Genomic DNA, 26345 nt, shown 5'->3' with positions numbered 1-26345 from the left:
AAGAATAGTCTGAGAATAGAATTCTGATTTAAATGACTTACCTTTAGGAAATTCTTACTAAAATCTTTATGGCGCAAACGCAAATCATTGGGAACAAAGTTGTACATGGCAGAAATCCAGTTGCGACTAAGAGATGCAATATGTGAATCATCTATTGTTTGTATCAGATGGAAATACCTGTAAAAATCCATCATTCATAACTTCCCTTCATAAATCTGATGAAATAATTCAAGTTGTAAAATTGCAATCTAGCAAGACCTCTCACGCATACCTTTCTTTATCTTGTACTGGTGTACTTGGACGAGACAAACCATGTGTTGAATAGTAGTGTGGCGGAAACCAAACTTCTAAAACTGCATTTGCATCTGAATCATGCTCTCTAATCTGCACCAATTCCGTTGTGTCTATTTCTGCCTGCAGTTCATTTCCATCTTGACTTCCCTCTGGCTTGACATCAGGTCCTGATTCTAGTAAGTTACAACAGATATCTATATCATTGTTAAACAGCAATAAGTCTCAGTATCACTTTTGAGATGTTTACCTTGTGATAAATACCGAACAGGAGGCATCAGACCTGAAGCTGGACGACCACTATCCATACTCATATTATCACAGAATGGACTTTTAACACGACCTGTATCAGATGAATCTGAATCATTTTCATTGAACAGATTATCAGTGGCATCACCAGCTGGTTGTTCCACTTCCTTCATTATACCGTCTAATAACTCAGCATCATCTGCTGGTCCAGGTAAGATTTCGGCTTCACTCCGAGAAAGACTTCCTGGTAATTCAAGATCTCCTGCAGGACAAGCCGGTGGCTGAGCATCATTCACTTGACCTGATACTAATTCTGTTGAAACTCTTAACTCAGCATCATTGCTGATCTCCCGAACTGATTGTCGATCTATCTCACCATTCTCTATTGATCTGATTTCCACAGATTCACGAACATCCTGAGTCAACCTGTAATCTGTAAGCGAACCAAACTTTAAATCTACAGATATAGGGTATCGAAAAAATAGGGGTTGATTTATAAGCCGCGGTTTTATATATTTTTCTTTTTAAAAAAATTTAGTAGTGGTTAAATATCAGACTGTCATTCGACCAATTTACAGTTCAAACTGAAATTCCCTAGTCATACAATTTTTTACTGAAATGGAAATTACTCTGGTAGCTATAAACAGCCTGAACATGCAATCGCGTGATTTGCTGGTTTATTGCGATCAACCACGACTAGACTATAAATTAATACAGCCGGATAATATAGCTGCAGGGTTTACCAGACAAATACATTTTCATAATTTTTTCAGTGCAAGCTTTTATTGTTGAATCTTTGGTCATGGCTTTGATTTTTTTCCGGTAACATTCCATAATGTACAATCAGTGCAATAGCTACTGTACTATCAGCACGTAACAAAAATGCCATGCTATTTGGTTGTAATCGATATATACAATTCAAAAACGAAAGGAGCTTTTTCGAATTTACTCACAATTACCTGAAAAAGGACACTCAAATATAGAATCTAAGACTATTTTCATAACATTACTTATTAAAATCAATCCTGTGTAACTAAGGCACTAGGGTAATATAGTAACGTAAGCTTGAGTTGACAATCTGGCTGTAAGACTTATCAACTAGAATAAATATTCATGATACTCGTTTCAGCTATAATTCTCTGCAGCAACCGACCTGCAATAATATCTAATGACTTCTAGTTGCCGATGAAAAGATTTCAATTATTGATAATCTATCTACAGCAGCTACTGATTAGAAACCAATGTCTCATATCAGCTAACATCAGATATGACTAATAATTCAATGACAATTACTATAAGTATATCAAAAACTTGAAATTTAGATTTTTGTCGGTGAATGTTTACAGACAATCCAAAAGCAGACATGAAAGCTGATATAGTTTTTCCAGTGAGGCTTATTTTGTTTAGGATTAAAACCAGGCAACAAAGCTTAGGAATCAATTTTTAATCATTAGTTATCGAAAGATAAAATTGATTGTGAGATACAAAGGCTTAAAGAATGTCACCAGCCGGAATTCATGCGAATAGTTTTATCATATCCGTCAATGCCGTCGCAATACCTTGTTGTCTCCCTGGTTACTCATAACTTGCCACTGAGTTATAATGGATTTTTAACTGGTGTGATGAGAAATATTGACAATGATAGTTGGTTGTAAAATACCTAATATTGAATCTAATCTCTTGAAGGCAACTCATCAATATCTATCCTTTTTTTTATCTATCCTAAAGATTGGTCATGAAGATACGAATATTTTGTATACAGTTATACAATTCAGAGTGTAACGTTTCAGGTAAATTTCAACTGTAAATTTCAGCTATCGCATCTAGCCCTATATATACCGTAGTAAATACATCAATAATAATTCCTGCTGTCAAGCATCGCGTGTGTTCATCTATTAAGCATGACACCAAAGGACCATTCACATTCAGTACTGGTCTCATTTATCGTCGGGACAATAAGTTAGATTAAATCAGCCACAGGTTCAGTATCGTAATCAATACGTAATTACTGGTTTTTCATATATTCCGATCTAAACTCTAGTTACGATCAGGGAATTCTACAACACTATTTTTTCATTACACATCATACAGAGAATGAACTGTTCTCGCGTATAGCTTCTCGAAAAAAACTGCTTACTCGACGAAACTGATTTTCTGAATTTCTTACGAGTATTCATAAAGGAACAGAATAATTCATATTACATGTTTAAGAGGCAATAATCATAAATATACATATCATACTTGTGACCTTAAGACTCAAACTCTGATCAAAACAGTTCAACGTGTTTAGATCTATTATAAGATCATAAAACTACTGGACTGATCGCAAAATCATACATTCTTATGATGCCACCAATTTCAACAATTCGTTATTCAAGTAAAATACATGCTATGAAGAGGAATATTGAAAAGCGTTCTTTATTAAATTGAATTTTCGTTCAAATAACTCATACAAGTTTTTTTCAAGCAATTCTTTCAGGAAAAAAAAGGAGGTGTCACAAACAGCGCCATTGGCACCTGTCTGTTCAGACTGAAAACAGAACATATTTGGGTCATATTGAATAAAGGATAGTGTTTTGCGGGGTGACGAATGTTTATTAATTTTGTGTATTTTAAAGTACTTCAGACTTGTGTCACCAGAGAAGGAATTCAATAAACTATACAGCACGAGATAGAATTCAGTTCTATTCCATGAAAGACATCTAACGTTGTAAATTAAAGATAGTAACGCTGTAAGTCATTGTAGGGACCTGACTTTCATATATTCATAAAAACTGCTGAACCATGAAATTGACACTTTTCCAAAAAAATGAAAATCCAACCGAAATGAACTAAGGCTCAAATATTGAACTTCATCATTCTGGGGTGTTTATTCAATGAAAAGAATTTTTTTCATATATAGATCTATATTTGGGGGTAAAATATTTGGTTTAAAAAAATCGTAGCTTCCCATAGTTTCCGTTCTTCCCTATCAATATTTCTACGATAATATAAACATGAACCAGACATTAACCAGTAGCATGTTAAATCGAATAAACACAAGAATGTCAGCTTTAAAACATCCGAAACTTGACATGATTTAGATTTAACAGTAATTCGTGTTGATTAGAATATTATCTGATCTAATCTGACTTTTAATCAGAAACCCCAAACACGCTCAGACACACTCAAGTGTTACGATGATTACAGATATTTACTCTTAAAATATCCATAATTTCTGAAATGTTGCTCAAAAAGTACAACATAGTATATTCGCCTGGTATGATGTCATGTTAAGTAACTATTGAGTTGATTTCTCTGTACTTAACTGAATCGCATGAATATGAGGTGGAAAATTGGAGCAAATAGCTACCTCGTAACAGGTGACAGGTGCTATATTCTTTCAAGATTCCCACGTTTTGTCGACGAGAAATTATTTATTCATTAATACAGGAAAGAAGTAGGGATGATAAGCAGACTGGAATGAGTAGCTATGATGATAAGCAACCTAGACAAATACTACAAAACAATATATTCAGATATTCCTATATTTCGCATTTTCCGAATGGATATTTCAACAAATCAAGAGGTAATTCAGAACAAAATCAAAAGATATTTTCCAAGACCGCTGCGTCAAGTGAGTGCTATAAAAACTACGAGCCTGATATCAAATATCCTTAGATGCCGAGTACGACATTAGGACATATACAAACATCAATCCTTATTGTCTGAGAAAACATACAGAGACTTTTTTATGAAATAACTGAGCTAAATTGTCACTGATAGTAAAAGCATAATGCAGGTTTCATGAGGTATAGTTCGTGTATACTATCATTGTAAATAGTGAAAAGCCTTTAGAACTACCACCGACGCACAGTCAAATTAATTCATGAAGATGTGCACGAAAGTTCACGAATGAAACAAAAGTTTATATCCCTAGAAGGTTAACGACTATACCTTCAGATATGAATCGCGTATTTCAAGACATCGAATATTCTGTATGAATACGTTCGTGTTAAACTATTCATATATTATAATCTTCAAGAATTGATCTGCCACACAATCAGGTTAAATCAGTACACAATATGCTGTAATTACCAAAACATGACACAATTCAAAGAAACATATAATCTTACTTTCAATTTCGAAAGCTTTTCTTTGTCCTCTAGGCCAGCAGGTTTCAAATCAATGGAAATCTTTTTTCATCATTAATGGCAAACAGGCAGCAGCTAAACGATTACAATACCTTGTAATGCATACTTGTCACGTATATGTAATATTTTTATGTGACAATGATAATTACGCAATAAATCAGACTTGAATAATGAATTTCAACAAATATCAACGCCAGTCTGATTGAGTTCCCACATACTGACTAACGATATATCAGTCATCTAAAACAGGACTTTGAAATACTAGTGAAAGGTTTCCCATTTCTATACATCAAAACCCATAAAATCGTTTAAGTTGTCAGAGCGAAGCCATTAAAAATGAATACGAAGCTGTGTTCTGTCTCTGATATTTGCCACTCACCTGGTGATATGCCAGTTACTGCATTTTCAACAGGTTCTGATAGTAATCCACTGATCGGTGGCAATGTACTTGAATATTCATTGTCTGTAACTGTAACATGTCCACCAGAACCATCCTCAGCTTGCAAACTCGATCTTCGAAGTGTTTTTCTACCTTTTTCGGTTTTTGAAATTGGCAGCCTGAAAATGATTCATTTCCCATTATAACACATATAGTTACCGGTATAACATATTCATACACATTGTATTATTTATTGCTTACCTTCTTTTTCCGAGTGCTGGGTAAATCTCATTGCTAGTATGTGATTTTTTATTGGCATTTTTCCTTGGAGTAAGAATGAATAGTTCCTCTAATGGTTGTGCTGAAAATAAACATCCAGAGTTCATTCGATAAACTCTCACACACTTGCTTGATAGCTTGACAACCAAAACCGCATGGAAATTCCTTTTCTAAGACTTTATATCTCTGTTTGCAAGTATTAATTCAGCTGAATGATGTAATAAGACTTACCAAATTTAGGAGAGGTATAGATGTATGATGCTTTGAGATCTCGGGCAGAAGGGCTGTAGTTATTACCAATTGTATCGCTAACATTTCGGCAAAATTTCTGTTCTTTAACAGGGGCAGCTTTCGTTCGGGATCCTCGAGAGAATATTTTTGGTTTTTCGCTATAGGTTGGCTTGAAGAAAGAGATATAGGACATGACTGAGCTAGAAATGAATTATAATCTATCAATTTTCTGAATAAGATAAATATCATCATGCTTTCTCTTGATATATTGTTTCTCACAGCAAAAAAGATCAACAAAAAAATCATCCGGCGCGGGATGGATTGATCATAGGTTTTTCCGACATTGTCTTAACGAATGACTGAACTTATTGTATGCGTTGCTAGGACAGGAACCGATAAAGAATTACTCGCAAATCAGGTTGATAAATAGCACCTCTCTAGTTCCCTGGGAATATAAAAAGTCAACTTGCGGCATGAAATAACTGATTTATGATGCAGTTGTGTGACATAATGAAATCTATTTTAAACTGGAAATTCAGTGCATGAAATATTGAATAAACAAAAACAACTTGCAATAATTCAATGTTAAGAATACTAAGTAATTGGCCCAAACCTGCCTCAAATCTTTCTAAATTCTACCGAACAATATTCCTCGAGATTTCATCAATAATGTATTCATGTCTTAAGCAGATAGAAAATTCGGGAATAAAGTTGAAGAGATAGAAGAAACTTCGATTTTCTTTACGATTTCAAAAGGAATAATTGGATTTGTCTTATTGCGATAATTCTCAGAGAACATGCTTTTGTTTACACCTAACAATGTGTCAAAAGCTGCCAAAAAGCCATTTAGTAGAAATAGTACTGTGAGGATTTGATTGTTTGAGAATAAATAGGGTCTTAATGGACAGCAAATTGACCGCTATTGACAAAACACATGACATCATACCAGGCAGAACAAACGAATATAATTCGTCAAGATTAAAATCTCAGCGATTGGTGACAAAGCTGTGCATGCTTCTTACGAAAAGTGGTCAGATTATTGGCCTACGATTATGAACATTATTAATGATACCTCTATAAAATAATACCACACAAAATACTTAACAATATAGGCATTACACGATAAGATAAAAGCAAATACGTATATCTATTTTTACTACTGTTATACTACATGATATAGGTTTGATATTGTCGTCAATGCAATGGTTTTTTCATTCGCAGGGGTGGATCCGGGTTAAGAATTTATGATGAATCTAGAAAACTAATTGATATTTGCATAACCAATCTTTCGGGAAATAGTATCAAAATGTGTTTTACAATCGAGGCAAGCGTGAGTGAGGTAAAAGAGGGCAATGCGATTCATTAGTATTTGCTCAGTTCGTTGTGAGTACCGGGTTAAGTTAACTGGAATTTCTAAATTCAAAATTTATTTTACGTTTATGTTAATTGATCCAGTTGAAAATGTTCAAAATACATAGGTCCGCAAAGTTATATAATGATATCCAGAAAATATCAGTTGATTTTTGGTCATTTGAAACATCTTACTTGTGAGGCAGTTAGCGAACTTAAAGGTGGCAAATGCGATAAAACACTCCGGCGATGCTCTAACTCAAACTCATTCGGCTGGCCTATATGAGGCTCGGTTCCAGAAAAACCCTGAAAATATGATAGAACAATTCAATTTCTACTCAAAATGCCCCAAAGGCTATGATCTCTACTTTGCTGTATAGTTGACATAACCTTAACGGTATATTACAGCAATAACATTCACGAGATGGATGGATGAAGTAATTAGAAACATCAATGTAACCTACCTGACGATTGTTACTTGACATTTTAGTCCATATTGCACGATATATAGCTAAATCTAAATTCCTCACACAGTGTGTACACGCGAGTCTAATCCGGCTTTCAGTAGTGACTGTAGGTAGTCGTACTGGTGTTTGTTTACATTCGTTACGGTTTGACAGATCGCGCACATGTTCTCCATTAAGGCCTCTTTCAAAACCAGGTGACGATATAAAGATTTCAATGAAAGCGTACCGCCATAGCAGGTTCGAATCCCATTTTTATGTGAGCAGTAATGTTTTCTTTACGGTAAAGTGGCGGATCCAGGGAATGGATTCGAGCTTTTTAGCTCAGTGCCCATTCGAAAATTTCCGATGAAAAACAAACATGTTGCTTGAAACATTTTCCAAGAGATTTCTAAGATGCCCGCGGGATGAATAAAAATCCGTTTCAGTTTTCAACCCCTTCTGATTTTGCATCACGTCCAGGGCAGTTGCCCGACTGAATCCACTTAAAATCGTAGATCCCGGTATTATTAATGTCAAAATATAAATAAACAATTAAACCAACTAGATTTTATAATATAGATTTATTATTTACAAATAACTTTACATACAATATAATTCATTTGCACCAATCCCCTAGAACATATACAACCCAACCCATCAATTTGTTCGTGATAACATTCTTTAAAGAAGTTTCATGCCCTCTTGCAATAGTTCCAACATAATAGGATATACCTCAGCATATTCCTTTCCTTGACGATTTCGCACATGTTGCACATAAGATTCGAGAGATCCCCTGAAGAATAAATCAAATAAAGATAAAACAACAGAATCCATTGACTAGAATTAAAATCATCTTGAGTTCATTTACTGGGATGATAACATACTTGATCATAGTTAACCTGTCCCTTTCTGCAGGATGATCTTCTAACCATTGCGAGTAACGACTAACTGACCAACCAGCAGCCTAGAAATTCATTATATGACAATGTTTAGATTCAAGGTGGTAGAACTGTAACAAGCTTGTAGAAACCGTTTACGACAGATTATTTACCTGATGTGGCGATTTTAAATCAGCTGGAGCACGTGAGAACAGAAAATGCAGTACTGTACTGTATGGAATGACTTCACCGAGTGCAGCACTGTTCGCTATGTGTTGACTAGTTTGGAATATGAGCGGTCTGAAACAGTGAAAGTAATCACTCAGGAATCCTTTCTTATAAAGCCTAAGACATTATAATTTTTTTACTTAGCAAAAGACTGTGGCCTCAAATATCGACAACTAACAAACCTAAAAGCTCGAAGAAGTCTATAAGTTTTCCCCAGATCTGGTACTCGACGACATAAAGGAGAAACGGCCAGTTCCATTTGGGCAAAATCAGCAGCCAAACGCATTTTACCACCTTCTCCAAGCGGACGGACGAGACTCGCATGACAAACAAATATCTCTATACTTCGACAAGCCAGAGGCTGGATGCTTAATATTTAGATAAGAATCATTAATTAAGCAATTCATAATTGATTATCAATCTCATTAGCAAATATTGTTGATCACTAGCTACCTGTCCATGATAAAATCCTGACACTGAAATTCTGACAGGTAATAATTTTGACAGCGACTGATAAACTGTTGAAGCTCTCTCATATACAGAGAACATTGTGAATCGGACTGACTCGGTTCCGTACTAGAGAAATCTTCCTGATGAATCGTAAGAATGATAGCTTCTACTGAATCAGCGATAGAATTGAGTAATGGGCTTATAGCATTTCCCATTAATATAACAACTCCCTAGAAAAAATGAATAAATCATATGTATATGTTTTGTGATACTGATTTAGCATAAAAACTGAGAAAATTTAAACTACGAACACACCTCAAGAGCCGACTGCATAGCTTCCATAGCTTCAGTAGATAAGTGAGCTACACCTGATAAAACCTAAAATGTAAAATAAGTGTTCACTGAGCCAAGGTTCAAATTATAAGGCTGGGTTCTTTGCCAAAGAAAGTATGTCTCAAATTACCTTAGATACAGCTTGATGGAATGAAAATAATGTATTGACCAAAGCAACATTACACTGCTGTCCGGGAGTGGGTGGACCTATCACTTGACTGCCATCACCATCCAAACATAACTGCAAAGAAGATGATATTTTAAAACATCAGATAAGGCTTTTTATCTATTCAGCAATTTCATGATTGACTCACCAGCTGTTCACATTTGACAGCGTACAACTGAATAGTTTTCGCTACATTTTTAGCAACAGTTATACTCAATCCAGTATCCACATTACCAACATACAGTTCACTACAAACAAAATATTACTAATTAAGACGCTATATAATCGGACATATATTCAGGATATTAATCTAATGAATGTGAAATATCACCTCGCGATTGTTTTAGCAATGCCTTCGACCTCTTCAGTGGTTGGTGGAGTGGTTGAACCGCTAGGAAATACCAGATTAATCGGATCGAACAACCGCGAAAGAGATCGCGATAGATACGCGTTCTCAAATAATGACAGACTGTTTCGTAACGCTTGTTCAGGGCTGAAATAAATCCGAACACATGATTCATAAAATCAAATTCATGGAAGTTTTGGAAGGTAAGAACTTACTTAAATTCATCAGCGATTTCTGACGCCGATACCGATGTGGGTTCATCGTGTAAGACGACCTCCTGATGTACGCTCATACTGTTACTAAACTGTTGAATTCGCTTCCATAAATCATTATACAGACGCAATAACTTCGGATATTCTCCCTCAAATGCCTGCTTTATAAAGGTCGACTCTGAAAACCACAGTTTTACCTTTGCTGATGCATAAACGTTTCACAAAATAAAATCTATGATTGCAAGGATATGAATATCATGGAATATTTTAGACTAACCGTCTGCAGCTTCAGCAAATTCATTCGTTAGCATATCAGTCACATCGTGCCAAAATTCATGAAGAATATTGACAGGTTTATCCTGAAAAGAAAAATAACCAAAAATCAATTTGGGAATACTTTTAATGTTTTGAAAGATCATTTTTCATTCATTGATTTCATAATGCAGAGCACCTTTGATAACTCTTCAATGAAACAAACATGAGTGACAGGGTCTCTTTTCTTCTCTAAAACTCTCTGTAAATGTTGCACTTGTGCGCATGCCGAATAAATATTATCCATCAGTTTTTCTAGGTTAGTCCACAACCCAGCCCTGAATGCTGCATTTGTCCCTGTCACTGGCATACTTGCTTTACCAGGACCTCCTGAAGATTGATAAATTCATGTCTGATCAATGAACGTCATAACGATTGGAATAGCATTAACTTTCTGAGTCACTATGACACGATACCTTTTGTTTGAGTTTGTTGTGAGAGTGATTTCACGTCAACCGAAGATTTCACACATTTATTCAACTGTTTCAGACAATCATTCACTACTTTTTCAATAGTCGGTCGCAGACAAGTTAAATTATGAAAAACTTGCAGCGATGTTGCAACTTGCGTTTGATTCTGAAATAGATACATTCGAAGTACAATATGTAGAGAAATAGCAGCCTTCTAATGATTACAAGACATTTTGACTTTTTGACTATCGATACCTGGGTTTCCATGCCTTGTGCAAGCATTTTTTGGGCTTGAGCTTCTACTTCATTCCGTGCTTGTCTAATAAATCGACGATCCTGTTCCAAAATTTCAATTCCACTTAAATCTACCCCTTCTGAGAGAAAATCTGAAAAGTAACATATTCACAGATATGGTCTATAGTCAACTAAGTTGTTTTTCACTCAATCATTCTGCTAGCAAAGAATATTGACCTAATTCATTGAGACTTTGAGCAGCTTTAGTAATTTCTCTCACTCCACCCTGTAGTTGACTATGTAAACGTCTACTCAAATAAACAATTCTAATGATTCTTCTCAGCAGGTCACAGGTTTCCTGAAGTAGGGAAAGAAAATTCCATATTAACGGATAAATGTGAATTCTTTTGATGAATCGAGAAATGAATCTAACCTGTAATCTGCGTAACTGCGCTGTCCGACTTGTCACCTTGTTATAAGGCTCAGTAATCTTAGATTTTATTCTGAAAAGATTGGAATAAAGTTTACATTGAATAATCCTTGTCATTTGAACATTTTGAATATAACTGAACAGATTTTCTTTGTTAATACCTTTCAACAGCCATAAGAAGGGAATGAATCCTAGTTTGCATCATTTGCAGAACACCTTCCAACGTTTCAACTCCCGTTGCTTGAGAGAGCAGATCTTCATGATGTGCTACAACCTAAAACGAGATTGCAAAATCATTCATCAGCTAATGATAACAGGTAAGGTGGTGATGAAAGAAAGATGGTAGAGAGAGTGAAAAGTTTCCTTCCAGTCCAGCCGTACTCAAGTCACCTGAGAATGTAATTCTTTATCTAACAAATTAATTCCTTCTGCTAATTTAGCCAACTGTGCAGATATTGCAGCTCCCTGGATCGCTTTGGTCGCGTATGTTTTAGCATCAAAGTCTTCCTCTAAAAACTGCTTATACGCTTCTACAATTTAAAAAGAAAATAGGTTTTATGCGATAATTAAGGTGACCAGATTCATGACATTCGTTCGACACATTTAGTTTAATTTGCACACAGAATAAGAACCAAACCAACACGACAGTTGGTAACCCCGTAGAATAGGTATAGTTAAACACAGAAACCGCAATAGATTCCATCATCAGATGATTAAATGAGTGTTATTGTAAATTACCATCATATTCCAGTCGAAATAACACATCATCAGACTCCATTTTGACACTTCTAGACTCACATATGTGAGATTCGAACCTAAACATTTATAGCGTAAAATTTCTGATTAGTGATTTACATTTATGTTCAGATTTGATTTTTCATTTTTGTAACGATATAATCTGCATAGATCTTTTAACATTCGCAATAATTTTTATATCTGAAATACTTGTTTTTAATGAATAAATTTGAATTTGAATTTCCATGCAAATTCTATGTCATGTACCTCACCAGCCAATCAGATGTCTGCAGTTGGGCGCGGTCCTTGCTCTGATTGGTCAGGAAATGAGCGCGGAATGTGTCACACGAGCACTCTAATCACTGACTAAATACCTAAATGACATCTGAAATGTTGATGGCATTAGATCTGCCATAGTATTCAGCACTTTTAATGGATTTACATCAAGAATACCTGTATTAATAATAATTTTGTTGGAATTTCAAAATTATTTTATTGTTTCAATAACTCTTTATTTTTTCAGCGGCTACAACATTCCGTCAACGAGTTTTGTTGGCGTAACTAATGAAAACAACATGGCGGGCGATAGAGAGGACTGGCCCCGAATTGCGGAGGCTCAATCATATCTAAAACAACACAAACTTATTGAATTATTTAATAATATGAGCAGTCAGTTGATTTACCATAGGCCAGGCAAGTCGTTTGATTAATCTTCATATTTCAGGGACAGCTATTTTCAAAGATTCCACTCTTGACACACCGGTGATGGGGGATGTCGATGACGGTCGATGGAGTTCTCTCGATCTCCTGAGATTGAGATTATGCCGGCTGGAGAGACGATACTTAGTTACAAACTGAGTATGCGTCTCATTCAGAGGCCCTGCTGCTGCTGCTGTTGCTGTAGACACTGGTCTCCCCCATGTTCGATATTTTGGTTTAATCCTGCTGTTAGTGTTATATATTTGCTAAAAAATGATTAATATAGAACTCAGTTCAGTATTTTTCCAAATTACAGCTAATCCAAGAGAATTTCTCATAAATTATCTTGACAAGCTCCAAGTTGCAAAGAAAAGCCATTTGGATTATCCATGTCTTTTTGATGATGCTAACGTTGACTCCATATTTGGTATGCTAGATCCAACAAATCAGGGATACATTACGATACAACAGTATAGGGATGGTAAGATTCAATGACAATGATAGCCATTTGCTTCAAAATTAGAATTCTCTTTCTTTTCAAAACTCAAAATTGATTCGATTGTTTCTCATGTGTTATAGCTTTAGAGACTCTTGGTATTCAGAATTATGACCTGCATCCAGCAGGAGGTGATATCAATCAAATTCCAATAGACGCATTCAAGAAAGAGGCGTAAGTTCTTCATTCTTTTAAGATAAATCTCCAAAGTTTTTGGATCATTAGTGTGTTGCCAATTAACTCGTGTTTGATTTTTTGTTGTTCCAGAAAAAGAGGATTGGAGAAATTATCAGCCACTTACAGTCTTTGAAACCAGTCTTTCGTCGCATTCTTAATATGATACGTTACTATAAATTATCCGTCTATTTGCTTTGTAATGAAACAAAGTAAACTAACTATTTATTGTAAATAAATTTGATCCTTTTCATATTACGATTTGATTTTAGTTGATTTTTGTTCGCTCAAGTGAAGTATTCCTTGAGCATTTGAGAAGAAGCAATGGCAATGATTTACTTTTGAAATCAATAAATGAATATACTTTATCTTTATTACAAAAAAATGCCAAATCATAAATACATGATAGCATGTACACAAGAATTCTAATCTACCAGTTATTATTACATGCATTGAATTCTACATATCCATTTCAGTTTTCAATTACATATTAAAGGTTGAAGCTCTGTGTACTATTTATATTGATCGAGTCAGTTTTATTGAGAAAGTCGCCTTGTAATACTGCTGCCTTTAATTTCATTTCTAACATAGCACTCGAGCGTCTTTCTGAATTTATATCCGACATCAATTTATCAACTTTCTCAGAAAAACTTAATTCCTTCTCCGGAGTGGTTTTGATTTCAATAGGTTCCGGTCTTATATTTCGTTTCTTAGAAGAATGAATTGAACTCTCAAAAATTGAAGTTGGCATTTGTAAATAACTCCTTGAAACAACAGGACCAATAGAGCTACTGGCACCCATTCTCATTAGAGACAAATCTAATGGCAGTTCACCCTCTTTAACAATTTCTTGTAAATATTTTTCATATTCAGCCATTTCTTTCTTTTCCTCTTGTATACTTTCTTGTAGTTCTATTAAAGTTTCATTGGCAGAGACCTCCAATGGATCCAAGGGCAAAAATTCGAATAAGTTGCCCATCTGATGACCAACATTCTTCTGTTGTCGTTTTATAGTGTCTGAACTATTTTCTGTTAAAGAATGGTCGAATTTCCTTTTTGCAGCTCTTGAGAATGTTCGTCGTAAAGTTGTATCAACTGAAATATCATACACACAGTACAGGAAGGAGGATAAAAATAATGCATCTGAACAACAGATACTGCCACAGTGTCTTGGAAATTTCATACAGAAATGTCCTTATTTATAGTTTACAAACTCAAGCTAACAACCAATCAAGAAAACAGCAAAAAACTTACCCTTCTCTGATTTCTCTTCTAATGTTAACAACCATGATGCTGGTAAATGATACTTTTCAAATGCATCTTTCTTATACAGAACAACCATTTCAACATCCTCCTTTATAACAAAGACGACGGGCGAATTATACACACAAGCAAAAAGTTCTTACCAGTATTTGTCATATATATTCATAACATACCCTATCAGATGTTGGATCACAGCAATCAAAGTTTCTAACTTGATGTTCGACACAAGCTACAATAACTTCAGTCCAGGGAATATTCACATAACAAGGATCACAGTCATTTTTTCGCTCCGTCAAAAAACAGAAGTCTTCAAATTCATTCTTTACCTTTCGCAACAACCATGAAATTCTGCACAATAGAAATGTTGCAAGTCTTAGATTACTAGATTTTAAGAGAACATGCGCTGGTTGTTTATCGATTTTACCTAGAGTAAAGAATTGTTTTATCAGCTTCTGGATCTTGATATGAGATAGCCTTAATGTATTTCCAAACATCCTGTACAGCTAGGTCCCAATCTTCACTATCTGTGTCTTTTATTTCAAACTCAGGCAGTGACAGAGTAAAAATCATTTGCTTTATAATTTCCAAGTTATCCATCGAATTCCAGTCAAATGCTGGCAAACCTGAAGATATAATAAAACCATTTCATTTACATTCCATATACTGTAACAGACAGTGAACTTGCCAATGGAAATTATTTGACTTACCATATTTGTTTGCAAACTCAGCAGCCGGCCATGTTAATGCCTCCAAATCTGCATCAGAGACAACCTCAGCAATATGCTCTAAAGCGTGTTGGTAGAGATCTATAATCAGTTGTGGTGGCTTAAAGAGAAATAAGACAACAATCACATATTTGCAATATTAGTAAGGAACATTCATTAAAAAGGTTGTGTATACCTGGTGAAGTAAGCCTTTCTTTTTTCTAGCTGATAAATTCTGATATAGAGGAGTGAAGAAAAACTTCACAAGTCCATCATCGATATAATCTCTGATCATACGAGACTCAAGTTGCGGAGGTGTTGGACAATGATGAATCAACCAATGAAGACATTCACACAACTAAAAATACAAATAGTGCATTTGTGTATGATTCTAATGGGCATATCTACTAAAAAACCATCTGCTGGAAAGTATGTGAACTTACTTGTTCAGAAGCGCGTAATTCGTGTAAATCACCAAGTTTATATATTGGCACATTCCTCTCTATGCCGCATTCTAATTCATCTTTGACAGATTTAAGCAGATCATGTGGCACAGCCGTTTCGGTCAATACTGCAACCGGAACTTCATTCAACTCTGGTAATAAAGCTGATATACACTGCGATATTCTACCAACCTTCAATCAGAAGATGTTAACAATTATATTTACAATACTAATGCAATAAGAGGACTTATCAAAACTTATTTCATAACCCGGTCCTAACCTTATCGCTCTGCGATGTTCCTAGGATCAGCACAACACCATCAATGCCGGACAGAATCGATTCAGTCATATCTTGATCCATGTCTTCGGTTGAACCACACAACAAACGAACACAAATCTGAACACGTTTGCCTTTTAACTGTGATGTCACTTGTGTTAAAACATCCGTCTGCTGGAACAAATCAGTTACATCTGGTTAAAAGCACATGTCCATTTTAAACAGTCAAAATCTTTTTGATATTTTCTCTAAGACTAACCGATTTATGCGTTTCAGGATCAGTACATCCGAATCTAATTTTGCCCCAGTTGAAAAGCAAGTCATCTTCATCTGCCTTGCCTGGCCAAAAAAGTAATAGCTTCCAATATACAGTATCTTCTGAAATATGAATACAATAAATGCATTACATCTGTACATAAGGACAATGAAAAATATCATGTTCTTAATATCAAGTTCTTTTTGTTAGGGTTGTATCTCATTTTATGCTTCCATACCGATACAAGAAAATGTTGTCAGCGCTGTTTCTTTTAATCTCCGTTCTAATAATATAGGTCCAACCACTTTTGGTAAATCCAATGGCCTCCATGACATTTCACGTTTCATGCGCGTCACAAAATTATACAGTTGTTGTTTCATGTTCCAGATTTTGTTCTGTTTTTCTATTGTGTCTAACGTGTTGATTGTTAGAGAACTGTTGTCATCTATTTGAAATGCTCGTTTATTGATCTGCTTCTGACCGAATCGCGGATAGAAATCTTCGACCTGTTCACTCGCAGTTTTCATGCACGGAGCTGCTGGGAATTCTTGCAGAACACGTTTCGCCCGTTGACACTTTGAGAGACAGGTTTGCCAACGTTTGTAAAAGCGGAATAAACGAAGTCGGTGAACTTGGCGTCCAATTTTTTCCAGTCCCTCTTTTCGCAGACAGAGAGAGTATCTTTCCGATGCGACTTCCCCCAGTATATTTCCGACTACATCATCCACAATTTTATTACAAATCAAATCTGTGCTGCGCTGCTTACTTTCTTCATTCAATTGGAATTTCACCAATCTTGAAAAATAAAACATCAAAATCACTGATGATAATATCCCAGCGTAGACAAATAGACACTCATAGTTTGTAACAGGTTCTAGGTAGGTATCATTCTAAGGTGCGTGCGAACAGTAGCAACAACTTACTTGTATTGTTTTTGCGCTACATCATGTACTCCATCAACAATAACCGAATCAATAACTTCCTGGAAGAGCTCATCAGTCATTTTACTAATCATTTCATCACGTTCTCGCTCCTCTCTCAGTTTCTTTTCCATCAGACGTTTTTGCAGAACCCGCACTTGTTCTTCTTCCTTTTTCCTGGCAGCTTCTGCTTCGTGAAACACGTGGCCCACTTCACTGAAACCATACAGAAAATGTTTGAGAACCACGAGTACTTTTATGGATGAAATAATTGAAATCATGGTTTACCTAGAGAGTGCATCAGATACTTCATTCACTATTGATTCCATTATTCCATGGGCCTGACTCAAGTAGATATCAGCTGCTTTCACGGCGCTACTACTGACTTCATGACAAAACTCTGCAATTATTTCTCTGAACAACTCTTTAGCCTCCTGATTTATTGACTGTTTTAATAGAAAATATAGACATCAGTGTATGAGACAAAATAAGACAGCTCTACCACGCGATGTGAAAATGGAAAATTCAAACCTCATTTGAGTATAGCTCCAATAGTCTATTAGCAGAGGTAGATTGCACAGGGAATTGTTGTTCATGCGTTGACGATACAGTAGAGATTGTTTGGATTGGTTTCACAGTTGAATCAAATTCTCGATCTTCTACATAAGCTGATGGATCTGTTTCAAAATACAGTGTTAATTATCTATACACGTATAAGTTTACAACCACATATATGCAACAAACGGTATAACAGTATTTGAATTACCTGAACCACCGAGTTGCTCGATGAATCTACCTTGCTCATCAAAGCTACTACTTGGCTGCGGTATAAAATTCCCTGGCAGACGTCCACCATTCACGATCTACGAGTATGATAAAATTCTGTCAATCATAAGTCCTCACAAATCATTATCGTTGTATCTCTGTGTAGTACTTACTTCACCCACAGAACATGTCAGTTTTTCCTCAATGATTTTTGAACGGCACGGCACAAACGCCGACTCTGGGCAAGAATAGTTTGCTCGATCGCAAGAAATAGTGCCATATTCCAGCTGAATTCTATGATGGTTACAAAAGTTCTCTAAGTCATCCTCGCCATCAAATGCCAACATTCGCGCAAAGTCTTGAGCAGGAAACTGAAAATAAACATAATGATTGAACTTGTTGAATACAGGTTTAGATTTTAATAATGTGAGTGTGGATCCTTCTGCAGTTTAAAATCTACCTGAATAGGTTTAAATGCACGGAGCATCACCATAACAGCTTGATCCCTAACTTGATTGAAGTAACGATGCATGATACAGGCACTCAAAAAGCTGGCCTTGCGAACTAGCTTGAAGAACCGCACATAGTTGTTACTATTGATTGCCTCGTAAGCTGAAAGCGCAAACTTGATGAAAGAAGATTCACGAATTTCATCGCGGAGTGTCTGAACTTCCCTGTGAAAGAAAAATAAAGATTCTGTCAGACAAAGAGTCTACAATGATACAATGTTATTAAGTCATGAATTGATAACATTACCTCAATGTATCACCCTGATTCAAGTTCATTAAAACTGTATATCCACGAAATTCAGCTTCATTCGGGCAATGAATATTCTGTTTCATGTCGAGATCATGATACAATTCCTTCAACGTTTGCAAACATTTAGTGAGATTTTCATTGTTGATTTTCGCATCGAAAGTCATCATGTCTTCTTCGCAAAGTCGTTCGGCACAGAAAATATGGAAACGTGCGCACTTCTCAACCACCTCTACTGACGTCAAGTCACACAAATGTTGCTGAGTTATATCCTACAGGAAACACACATGAAATAATAGAAACATGAAATAAGTACCGGTAGAGTGCGACCAATACGACCAAAGTTTAGTTTCAGATAAACAGGTACCTTTCTTATACCACGAGTGCGATTCCATAAGAAATCATACCAATCAGACCACATTCCATCGCCACCTCTGTCCATTATGTGATTCATTAGATAGTTCATAGTCTTTGCCAGTACTTGCGGTGGACGTAATTCATGTGGCAAAGGTTCCTCCTGCAATCAGGTGATCACAAATTCAAAGCGTGAATAAATCTATTCAACATCACCAGGTGAAAATAGCAGTTCATACCTGATCAGCAGAAGAACGACTGTATTCCTTGACAGCTCTTGAATGGTCGCATTTTGGCATCTGCCCCGACTGAAATTAAAGGAAAGACATTGAATAAAACTATTGAATAAAACTGAGGACAAACTGAATCTACATTTACAGGGCAGCCAATAAAATCAATTAATGTTTATATTTGGAAATGGATGAAAGCAATACACAACCTGTTCTGTTCCAGGAATCATCTCATATAAATGCAACCTTCTACGATCTTCTCTCAAGTAACGCTCTTTCTCTGGACACATATCAGGACAAGTTCCAATTGTTGCCTTAGCTTTTGACAAATCGACCTCTTTTTTAATTCCTAATAACAGGAGAAAATTATTCAATTTCAGCAGCAAACACGTCAGTTTTATTAAACAGTGAACTTTATCTGTCTCTGAGCTCCTATTGTACCTTGTCTTACAAACTTGTCCCTATTATCAAGTATTGCGCAACGTTCATTTGCAGTAAAACCAACTGAATTTCTTAAACCTCCAAGTAATGCAGCACCTCCTCCTAAAACATAAATACTACCATTATCAAAATTGTTCATGACAGCAAATGATGTACGTAACTGAAATTGTAAGATAGATGATACCTGTACTGGATTTTGATCTCTGTGAAAAACTTGAACTGGGTGTAGGGGATTCAGAGGATCTACTTAATGGTCTAGTCATTTCTGTTGGTCTTTCTAAGAGCCTCATCTGATCATCACTAGTCATCATACCCTTTAGTTCATCATTGACGTCATCACTATATGTACCGGCAGTAGTCAAGAACCTTGCAGTAGCTGTACTGGCTTGTTCTGAATTAGGATTTTTAACTTGTTATAGAAGTCAAGCCATGTAAATCTATAGAGTATGACAAGAACGCTACATACTTTTCAAATTGTGAGTACCCCAGAAGATAGATGTGCCTGGAATGCCTTTAACTGTAACAGATTTTTTTGCTTTAGCCGCGTCTTCCTAGAAAACAGATACATCAGGATTATGAAGATTGATTAATAGACTTACCGGTATGTTATGTATCAATTCACTAATGCTATGTATCTATAGCTAGGTACTCACATGCGTTTTGAAATGAATTGTCGCATACTTTTTATTCAAATTAGGGTAGCATCTTACAACTTCTCCAAATTTTCTGAAATAGGACTTCAAGAATATTGGTTCATTTTTTCCTGCAGGCAGCCCTTTCACAACAATGGAATCCTTGGAGGTTATGTCATCACTTGTCAAACGGCGTCTAGGTTTATCTAGATTAGATTTATGGAATGAATTAGAACAGATAAAACTCAACCAAGTGATATCAGTTCTGGAAATTATGAATTTGCTCTGTACCCGGTGAAGGCTCATCTTTAGATCTTGCCACAATACTTTTACTTCGGCGAACAATTTTCCCAGCAATCTCTGACCCAAAGCTCAACGCTGATTTACCACTTTTTACTGTAAAATGAAACAAGAGACAAGAATACTTAAAGAATACAGAATATGATTGAAAGTAAAACGGACAACTTAAACCAAACTTACTTGGCCTTCGAATCAAACTTTTCTTTTCACCGATGTTACTGTCAACATCCAGTGAGTGCGATAGGCTTACCGGCTTTCCAAACAATGCTTAAATAGGATATTCATATGCAACTATTATTTTTGAGATGTGAAGAATATACATGGCAACCATTTTGCTAAAAGTTTAAGTTTGAAATATTTGCCTAAACCTGTGATTTGGCATAACTTATCTTACAGCTTACCAGGTATTTCATCGAGAGTAGTTGGCGACTTAAAACACTTACTTGGAACTGGAGATTCATCCAAATTTTTTTCACGAGCTCCTTTATCAATGGAAACATCAGGTCTATCTAATTTCTCTCTTTTATCTTCTATTGGTGGATATTTGCCAAACAATGGTAAAGAATCAGTACTCACTTTACCAAAGAGACCAGAACCTAAGCACAGAATTTATCAGATAAATAATCCCCATAATCACTGGTAACAGTGTTTCAGTATTCAAAAAATAATTGCAATGGACCTACGCACCAGGTGTTTTTTGCGGACTAGCAGGTTTGGGCTGTCGCTTCATAGTAAACAATCCTGTACCAGTCGGTGATGGGTTCAAGCTTTCATAGTGACCAGTTTCCTTTGTACCAAATAACCCTGGGCTTGTGATTTTGCTGGAAGTTCCAGGAAGTTCACCCGCAGTTTCACGAAATGAAGTAGAACCCGCAGTCTTCTGCTGCAATCCTGTTCCACCGAATATACTTGGTGTCTTTGATTTGTCAGTTTTGCTCCCACCAAATATAGATGCACTGGGCTGATTTTTACTAGCAAAGACGGTAGTTCCGCCCGGAGTAGAGGTAACACCACTAAACAAGGGTTTAGTATGGAGAGCAATGGCACTTTCTTTCGGCTTACCGAATAACAATGAGCTAGTCGGTTCTGACTGAGTAGGTTTAATAGTGGCAAACATATCAACATTACCAGCAGAGAACGCCGGTGCAATACCCGACGCAAATGTTGAAGTCGGAGATTTAAATGAGCTAAAAACCGAAGACATATCAGAATTCATTGTTCCTCGAGTTGAAAGTGACTGTGTATTTGCCGAGAATGCTGATGTACTAAGAACTGCATCTGATGTGTTGGTTCTAGTTGTGGACGAACCACTTCCGAAAGGATTCGCTTGTGAAGGAATAGTCGTCAATAAACCAGTTTGTGGAGTACCAAAACTTGGAGTTGTTGCTACAGGACTTGCAAAAATAGAATGATCTGTTGACTGTGTCTGGTTGCTGTTGAAAACTGCCCCAAAGTTGGTGCCGGTGGATCCAGATGAGGAGGCAAACACAGCAGAAGAACCAATTTGACTTTGTCTTTGTTCATGGCCAAATGCCGATAGTGATGGTGATACATTCGTTGTTGTTGGGGTTGGTGCAAATATTGACTTTGATTGAGAATTCTGATGCCCAAACATTCCGCTACTGGTATTTTAGGGCTTGATGGCTTTCCAAATGTTGGAAGGCCACGGGAATATCTTATTTTTGTTCCAATTTCGTGATTTTAAGTTTTTTTACAATCGCCGACGACCTTGGGTATAAAGCTACGAATTTCTGTAACCGCAAGTGTTACTCGTAATATGCGGACATGGACTTTGATCTGATCCGAGTCAAAGTTCCGATTTGTTACAATTCCAGTAAACATATTTGTTTTAGAACTGTCACAATCGATCGTCTACAACCCCTGCACTGCAGGCAGAGAAATTGATTTATCTTTATTGAGATGTTTTGAATGAATTTTAACCAATGCTTCTATGTCTGATTATTGTTCGTAGGTTGAAAACGGGTGTATAGAAAAGGGTGGTGTCACATAATCTACCAACCACACGGTCCTCTACCACTCTAACATCGTCACTGACGTTGATGAGAAGATCCATCATGTCGTGGAAGGTGTCGATGTGTTCTGCTATCAGAACGAATAATCTAAAACAGGTATTTATTTGTATAAAAGTACAATATGGTTCCTGATATTTTCTACCTCCATAATGCGCTAGCTGTGCTTCCTATTTCAGTTGGAAGAATTGGTGAATCTTGGAATCGATATAAGTCAACCTATTCCATTTGATCCCTGCTCAAGAGATATGACACGGATGGAGATTCTTATTGATTATAGGATGTATACTCCAATATCAATAGCTATAGAATGTGGAAATATTGAAATGCTATCTTTCCTCTTGAAATCAGGTCAGGTTCCATTGCGTAGCTAGGCTGCCGCTATCACCAGCCATGGAAGGTCTATCTGTTCATAATTTTTTCTGTTTTTAATTGAAGGAGCTAATTACAAAGTCAGATCTACTGAAACAAGTTTTCACAGTCAAATTCTTAAATTTGAACCGTTATACCAAGCCTGTCGACTCCACAAATATGATATGGTGGATTCCATCCTGAAAGCTGGTAAATTATATGATAAATGTTGAGGGGGAAACATCTAAGTAGAAATGAAGTTTCCATGTGTTCATTATATTTTCAGGTGCGGATGCTAATGGTTTTGCATTTAATGTAATAGTAATGGATGAGGAAGAAGGTGGAAGTATGAATTATTCTCATTGTAATATGCGGTATATTGATCTTGCGCTGGAGAATCATGATGTTGAACTGTTGACTGTCTTACTGAACAATGGCGCAAATCCTAATCTAATCCTAGAAAACTCATCGCAGTTTCTAGACTTTGTGGAAGAATCTTTAAGTGACTTCAAATTTCTACAAATGCTCATAGAATCCGGCTTTGGAAGTCCATTCGTGTTGAAATTAGAGGACTTGTTTAATAGTATTGCTCAGTCTTTGCTCCATGGATGGGATGGAAAATTTTCTGCTAAATTACAATTAGTGAATTTACTTTATTTATTGGGTTACAAAGCGAGAACAGAGTCAGTGAAAGTTCATGAGAATTTATTGCGCAAACTGTCGAATTGTAATGACTGTAGAGACATACGACTTGCTATTATAAATTTACAGAAAAATCCCAGACGCCTGAATGAAACTTGCAGGATAGTTATTCGCAATCAACTATCTGAGTTTCATTTTAATGAGAATTTAAGAAAACTTCCTTTACCGGATATTTTACTGGATTATTTGACAATGAAAGATTTCTTTTAATATTCACTTAAGGATGTTAGTTGTTTTTAATGATGTCTCTTGATTTGTTTTTGTGCACATACAGCTGCATATCAAATAAACACAAGAAAATGCTAATAGAAAAAACTCTATTTTTTCTCTATATATTCTGAATAGTGAAATGAATTAAAAGCAGCATTTACACGATTGTCCCGCGTAAAAAGATTTTATCTTAACTGTAAAAAAGTCTTTCTTTAAAGTATTAAAAAATATAGTCCCTGCTTAGAGTTTAGACATCTAGGATGAATTGGGCCTGTTCATGATTGAAACTGCAAAAGCATGTCTATTCCTGATTATTGACACTTTCTGTATCGCTGCCACCGCCTCCGTCGGTTTGCGGTGGCGTTGGTTGTCTGGGTTTACTGGAAGTCAATCTTTGTGCGGATGATGGTGATGATACATCCGACCTCTTAATCGCTGCCGCGGAAGTTTGCAAATATCTTTTTTGGCGTTGCTTCTTCGAACGTTGTCGACAGTACCAGAGCAAACAGAACGTTGCCAAAATTGCAACGACGAAACCCAGAACAATTCCAGCTAAAGCTCCTGTGTTCAAACCTGTCCTGAATTCGCATTTTTCGTTGGCCAGAATCACCCTGAGAAAAAGAATGTATTAAATGAAACGTAAGTTTATAATTGATAAGGCGATCAAATGATCTTCAGCACTTACGCATAAAATCCCAGCATTTTATTGAGTCCTTCGTAATATTTGCTGCCGTCAAAGCTATCTTTAGAAGCTTTGTACACTTTTAAAGCGCAATCGTCATCAATGATTTTCTTGATTCTGATACCAGTCGCGGTATAAACCTTATAATCATTAAAAGAAAATATTTTCACATTCACAGCAACACATTTTTTCAATATCCTTCCATTATATTTTGGTTTGCGTATATTTATCATGGTTTCCTATACATGTATGAAATATAATTCTTACCAATTTATGTTCTGTGTTTAGAAATATAACGGCATCATTTCCACAGTCTCCGCCATAGTTCCAACTTGAATTCCGCAGGTATTCCGCGAACAAATGGGTTGCTTCTTTTGCCGATTGTTGCCTGCATAATGACATACGTATATAAAGCGGGGATTGGAAATAGATTTTGTTGCATTTTTATAAACTAGCCATATATATCTAAACTAGAACTCTCGAGATTTTCAGATAACATACACTTCAAGCGGGATGCTGGACACCAGGCCGATAGCAAACTTGTAGCCACTCGCAGTTTTTCTTTGGCATTTATCGCAAGTACACGGTGTAGTGTTTTGAATATCCAGTATTTTCGTGTTCAGTTTCATTGCTATTTTCAAAAAGATCAACATACATATAATCAGAATTTCTATCCTCTAGGTCGAAGAAACTGTTTGACTGGTTTATGCGGATGTTTATGTTAATTCGACCAACCATTAAACTTTTCTTCGATTTTCGATTTCAAGTTCAAGATCAGAATCCACGAAATCTAAACAACTGCTATTGTTTTATTCTTTACGTTTCAGATGGAATACTTCCACCCATCTTCAGTTAATTTGACAAATGTTTAGATTTGACATTGTGGGTTTTCGCTCATAATGATATTCGAGACTGGGAGTATTGTAAACTATTTACAGAATCCACCTGTCTTTTTAGTTTCATTATTCTTCGATGGCATGTATATAGTGAGGCTTAAGCATAAGTCAGTAATTTAGTAAGGCACTTTTTCTACAGGATTCGAGAAACCATCCCCATAACCATAGCAAACCCAGGCTAACCCTAAAGAACACCGTAATCTGCACTTTCCTCGGAATTCACACGACCAATAATTGCATAGTAGTCACAAATCTTGGCCTTAACATTTTTTCCTAAAATAGTAGCACTATTGGTACGTTGCGCTCAGTAGACTTACCACAAACCATGAAACCATGCACATTATGATTGCCCTGTCAGACAATTGAATAATCTTACCTTCTCCATCACGTAATATTCTCGTAGGATCACACACGTACGATTTGACCCATACTCCGCATTCCGATGGCTCCTTCGTCGGATCTGCGAGTGAGTTCTGCGGGATTTTACGAGCAGCACCGATCTCGGGTGACATCTTGCCCACCAGAAAACAACTCGATACGAAACAGAAATAGGAATTCCAGTACATCATAATAATGTCTCCAATTTATCTTTATTGAAATGTAATACGTTAATATGCGCCCGAGCTCATCACAATCCAGTATAACTGCCACAGAAAAAAACATACCTGAAGT

At 36.2% G+C, this 26345-nt stretch overlaps 6 protein-coding genes across 6 annotated transcripts in view; 2 read left to right on the top strand and 4 right to left on the bottom strand.

Annotated features, from left to right (window-relative positions):
* LOC141902326 (dynein axonemal heavy chain 3-like) overlaps window positions 1-7509 on the bottom strand; it is a 29485-nt gene extending 21976 nt beyond the window's left edge. Inside the window, 8 exon segments of the mRNA XM_074789994.1 lie at window positions 42-177; window positions 272-443; window positions 506-973; window positions 5053-5231; window positions 5314-5413; window positions 5563-5731; window positions 7108-7218; window positions 7377-7509. Of these exon segments, the coding sequence (XP_074646095.1) occupies window positions 42-177; window positions 272-443; window positions 506-973; window positions 5053-5231; window positions 5314-5413; window positions 5563-5731; window positions 7108-7218; window positions 7377-7397 (1356 nt within the window). The 5' untranslated portion in view covers window positions 7398-7509.
* A 477-nt stretch (window positions 7510-7986) lies between these two features.
* LOC141901236 (conserved oligomeric Golgi complex subunit 5-like) lies at window positions 7987-12364 on the bottom strand. The gene is made up of 20 exons (XM_074788346.1): window positions 12360-12364; window positions 12096-12172; window positions 11748-11887; window positions 11519-11631; window positions 11361-11430; window positions 11165-11285; window positions 10949-11079; window positions 10700-10859; window positions 10423-10613; window positions 10249-10330; window positions 9975-10149; window positions 9745-9906; window positions 9562-9661; window positions 9378-9488; window positions 9230-9292; window positions 8918-9144; window positions 8647-8832; window positions 8410-8536; window positions 8243-8322; window positions 7987-8151 (listed from the first exon to the last, which is right to left on the bottom strand). The coding sequence occupies exons 2-20, from the start codon at window positions 12133-12135 to the stop codon at window positions 8040-8042; spliced, it is 2391 nt and encodes a 796-aa protein (XP_074644447.1). The 5' UTR covers window positions 12136-12172; window positions 12360-12364; the 3' UTR covers window positions 7987-8039.
* Window positions 12365-12632: 268 nt separating this feature from the next.
* Window positions 12633-13679, top strand: LOC141901238 (EF-hand calcium-binding domain-containing protein 10-like). The gene is made up of 4 exons (XM_074788347.1): window positions 12633-12785; window positions 13108-13272; window positions 13371-13461; window positions 13555-13679. Exons 1-4 carry the CDS (start codon window positions 12668-12670, stop codon window positions 13595-13597), a joined length of 417 nt encoding a protein of 138 aa, XP_074644448.1. The 5' UTR covers window positions 12633-12667; the 3' UTR covers window positions 13598-13679.
* A 157-nt stretch (window positions 13680-13836) lies between these two features.
* LOC141902436 (germinal-center associated nuclear protein-like) lies at window positions 13837-22131 on the bottom strand. Its single transcript, XM_074790155.1, has 28 exons — window positions 21490-22131; window positions 21246-21398; window positions 20983-21069; window positions 20794-20898; window positions 20524-20708; window positions 20337-20421; window positions 20055-20261; window positions 19871-19972; window positions 19639-19778; window positions 19439-19507; window positions 19213-19362; window positions 18846-19117; window positions 18550-18763; window positions 18263-18460; window positions 18091-18187; window positions 17856-18001; window positions 17613-17770; window positions 17328-17540; window positions 16643-17199; window positions 16408-16526; window positions 16152-16322; window positions 15872-16063; window positions 15625-15786; window positions 15432-15549; window positions 15149-15347; window positions 14898-15072; window positions 14716-14815; window positions 13837-14556 (listed from the first exon to the last, which is right to left on the bottom strand). The coding sequence occupies exons 1-28, from the start codon at window positions 22016-22018 to the stop codon at window positions 13952-13954; spliced, it is 5508 nt and encodes a 1835-aa protein (XP_074646256.1). The 5' UTR covers window positions 22019-22131; the 3' UTR covers window positions 13837-13951.
* Window positions 22132-22668: 537 nt separating this feature from the next.
* On the top strand, window positions 22669-24095 carry LOC141901217 (uncharacterized). The gene is made up of 4 exons (XM_074788325.1): window positions 22669-22931; window positions 23012-23183; window positions 23271-23393; window positions 23470-24095. The coding sequence occupies exons 1-4, from the start codon at window positions 22863-22865 to the stop codon at window positions 24093-24095; spliced, it is 990 nt and encodes a 329-aa protein (XP_074644426.1). The 5' UTR covers window positions 22669-22862.
* A 123-nt stretch (window positions 24096-24218) lies between these two features.
* On the bottom strand, window positions 24219-26185 carry LOC141902792 (uncharacterized). The gene is made up of 5 exons (XM_074790689.1): window positions 26050-26185; window positions 25279-25408; window positions 25045-25165; window positions 24781-24917; window positions 24219-24706 (listed from the first exon to the last, which is right to left on the bottom strand). The coding sequence occupies exons 1-5, from the start codon at window positions 26183-26185 to the stop codon at window positions 24397-24399; spliced, it is 834 nt and encodes a 277-aa protein (XP_074646790.1). The 3' UTR covers window positions 24219-24396.
* Window positions 26186-26345: the final 160 nt, after the last annotated feature.

The sequence above is a fragment of the Tubulanus polymorphus genome, chromosome 3, assembly GCF_964204645.1.
Source record: "Tubulanus polymorphus chromosome 3, tnTubPoly1.2, whole genome shotgun sequence".
NCBI lineage: Eukaryota > Metazoa > Nemertea > Palaeonemertea > Tubulaniformes > Tubulanidae > Tubulanus > Tubulanus polymorphus.
Note: the sequence above shows the minus strand (reverse complement) of the source record. Positions and strands in the feature narration are given on the sequence as shown.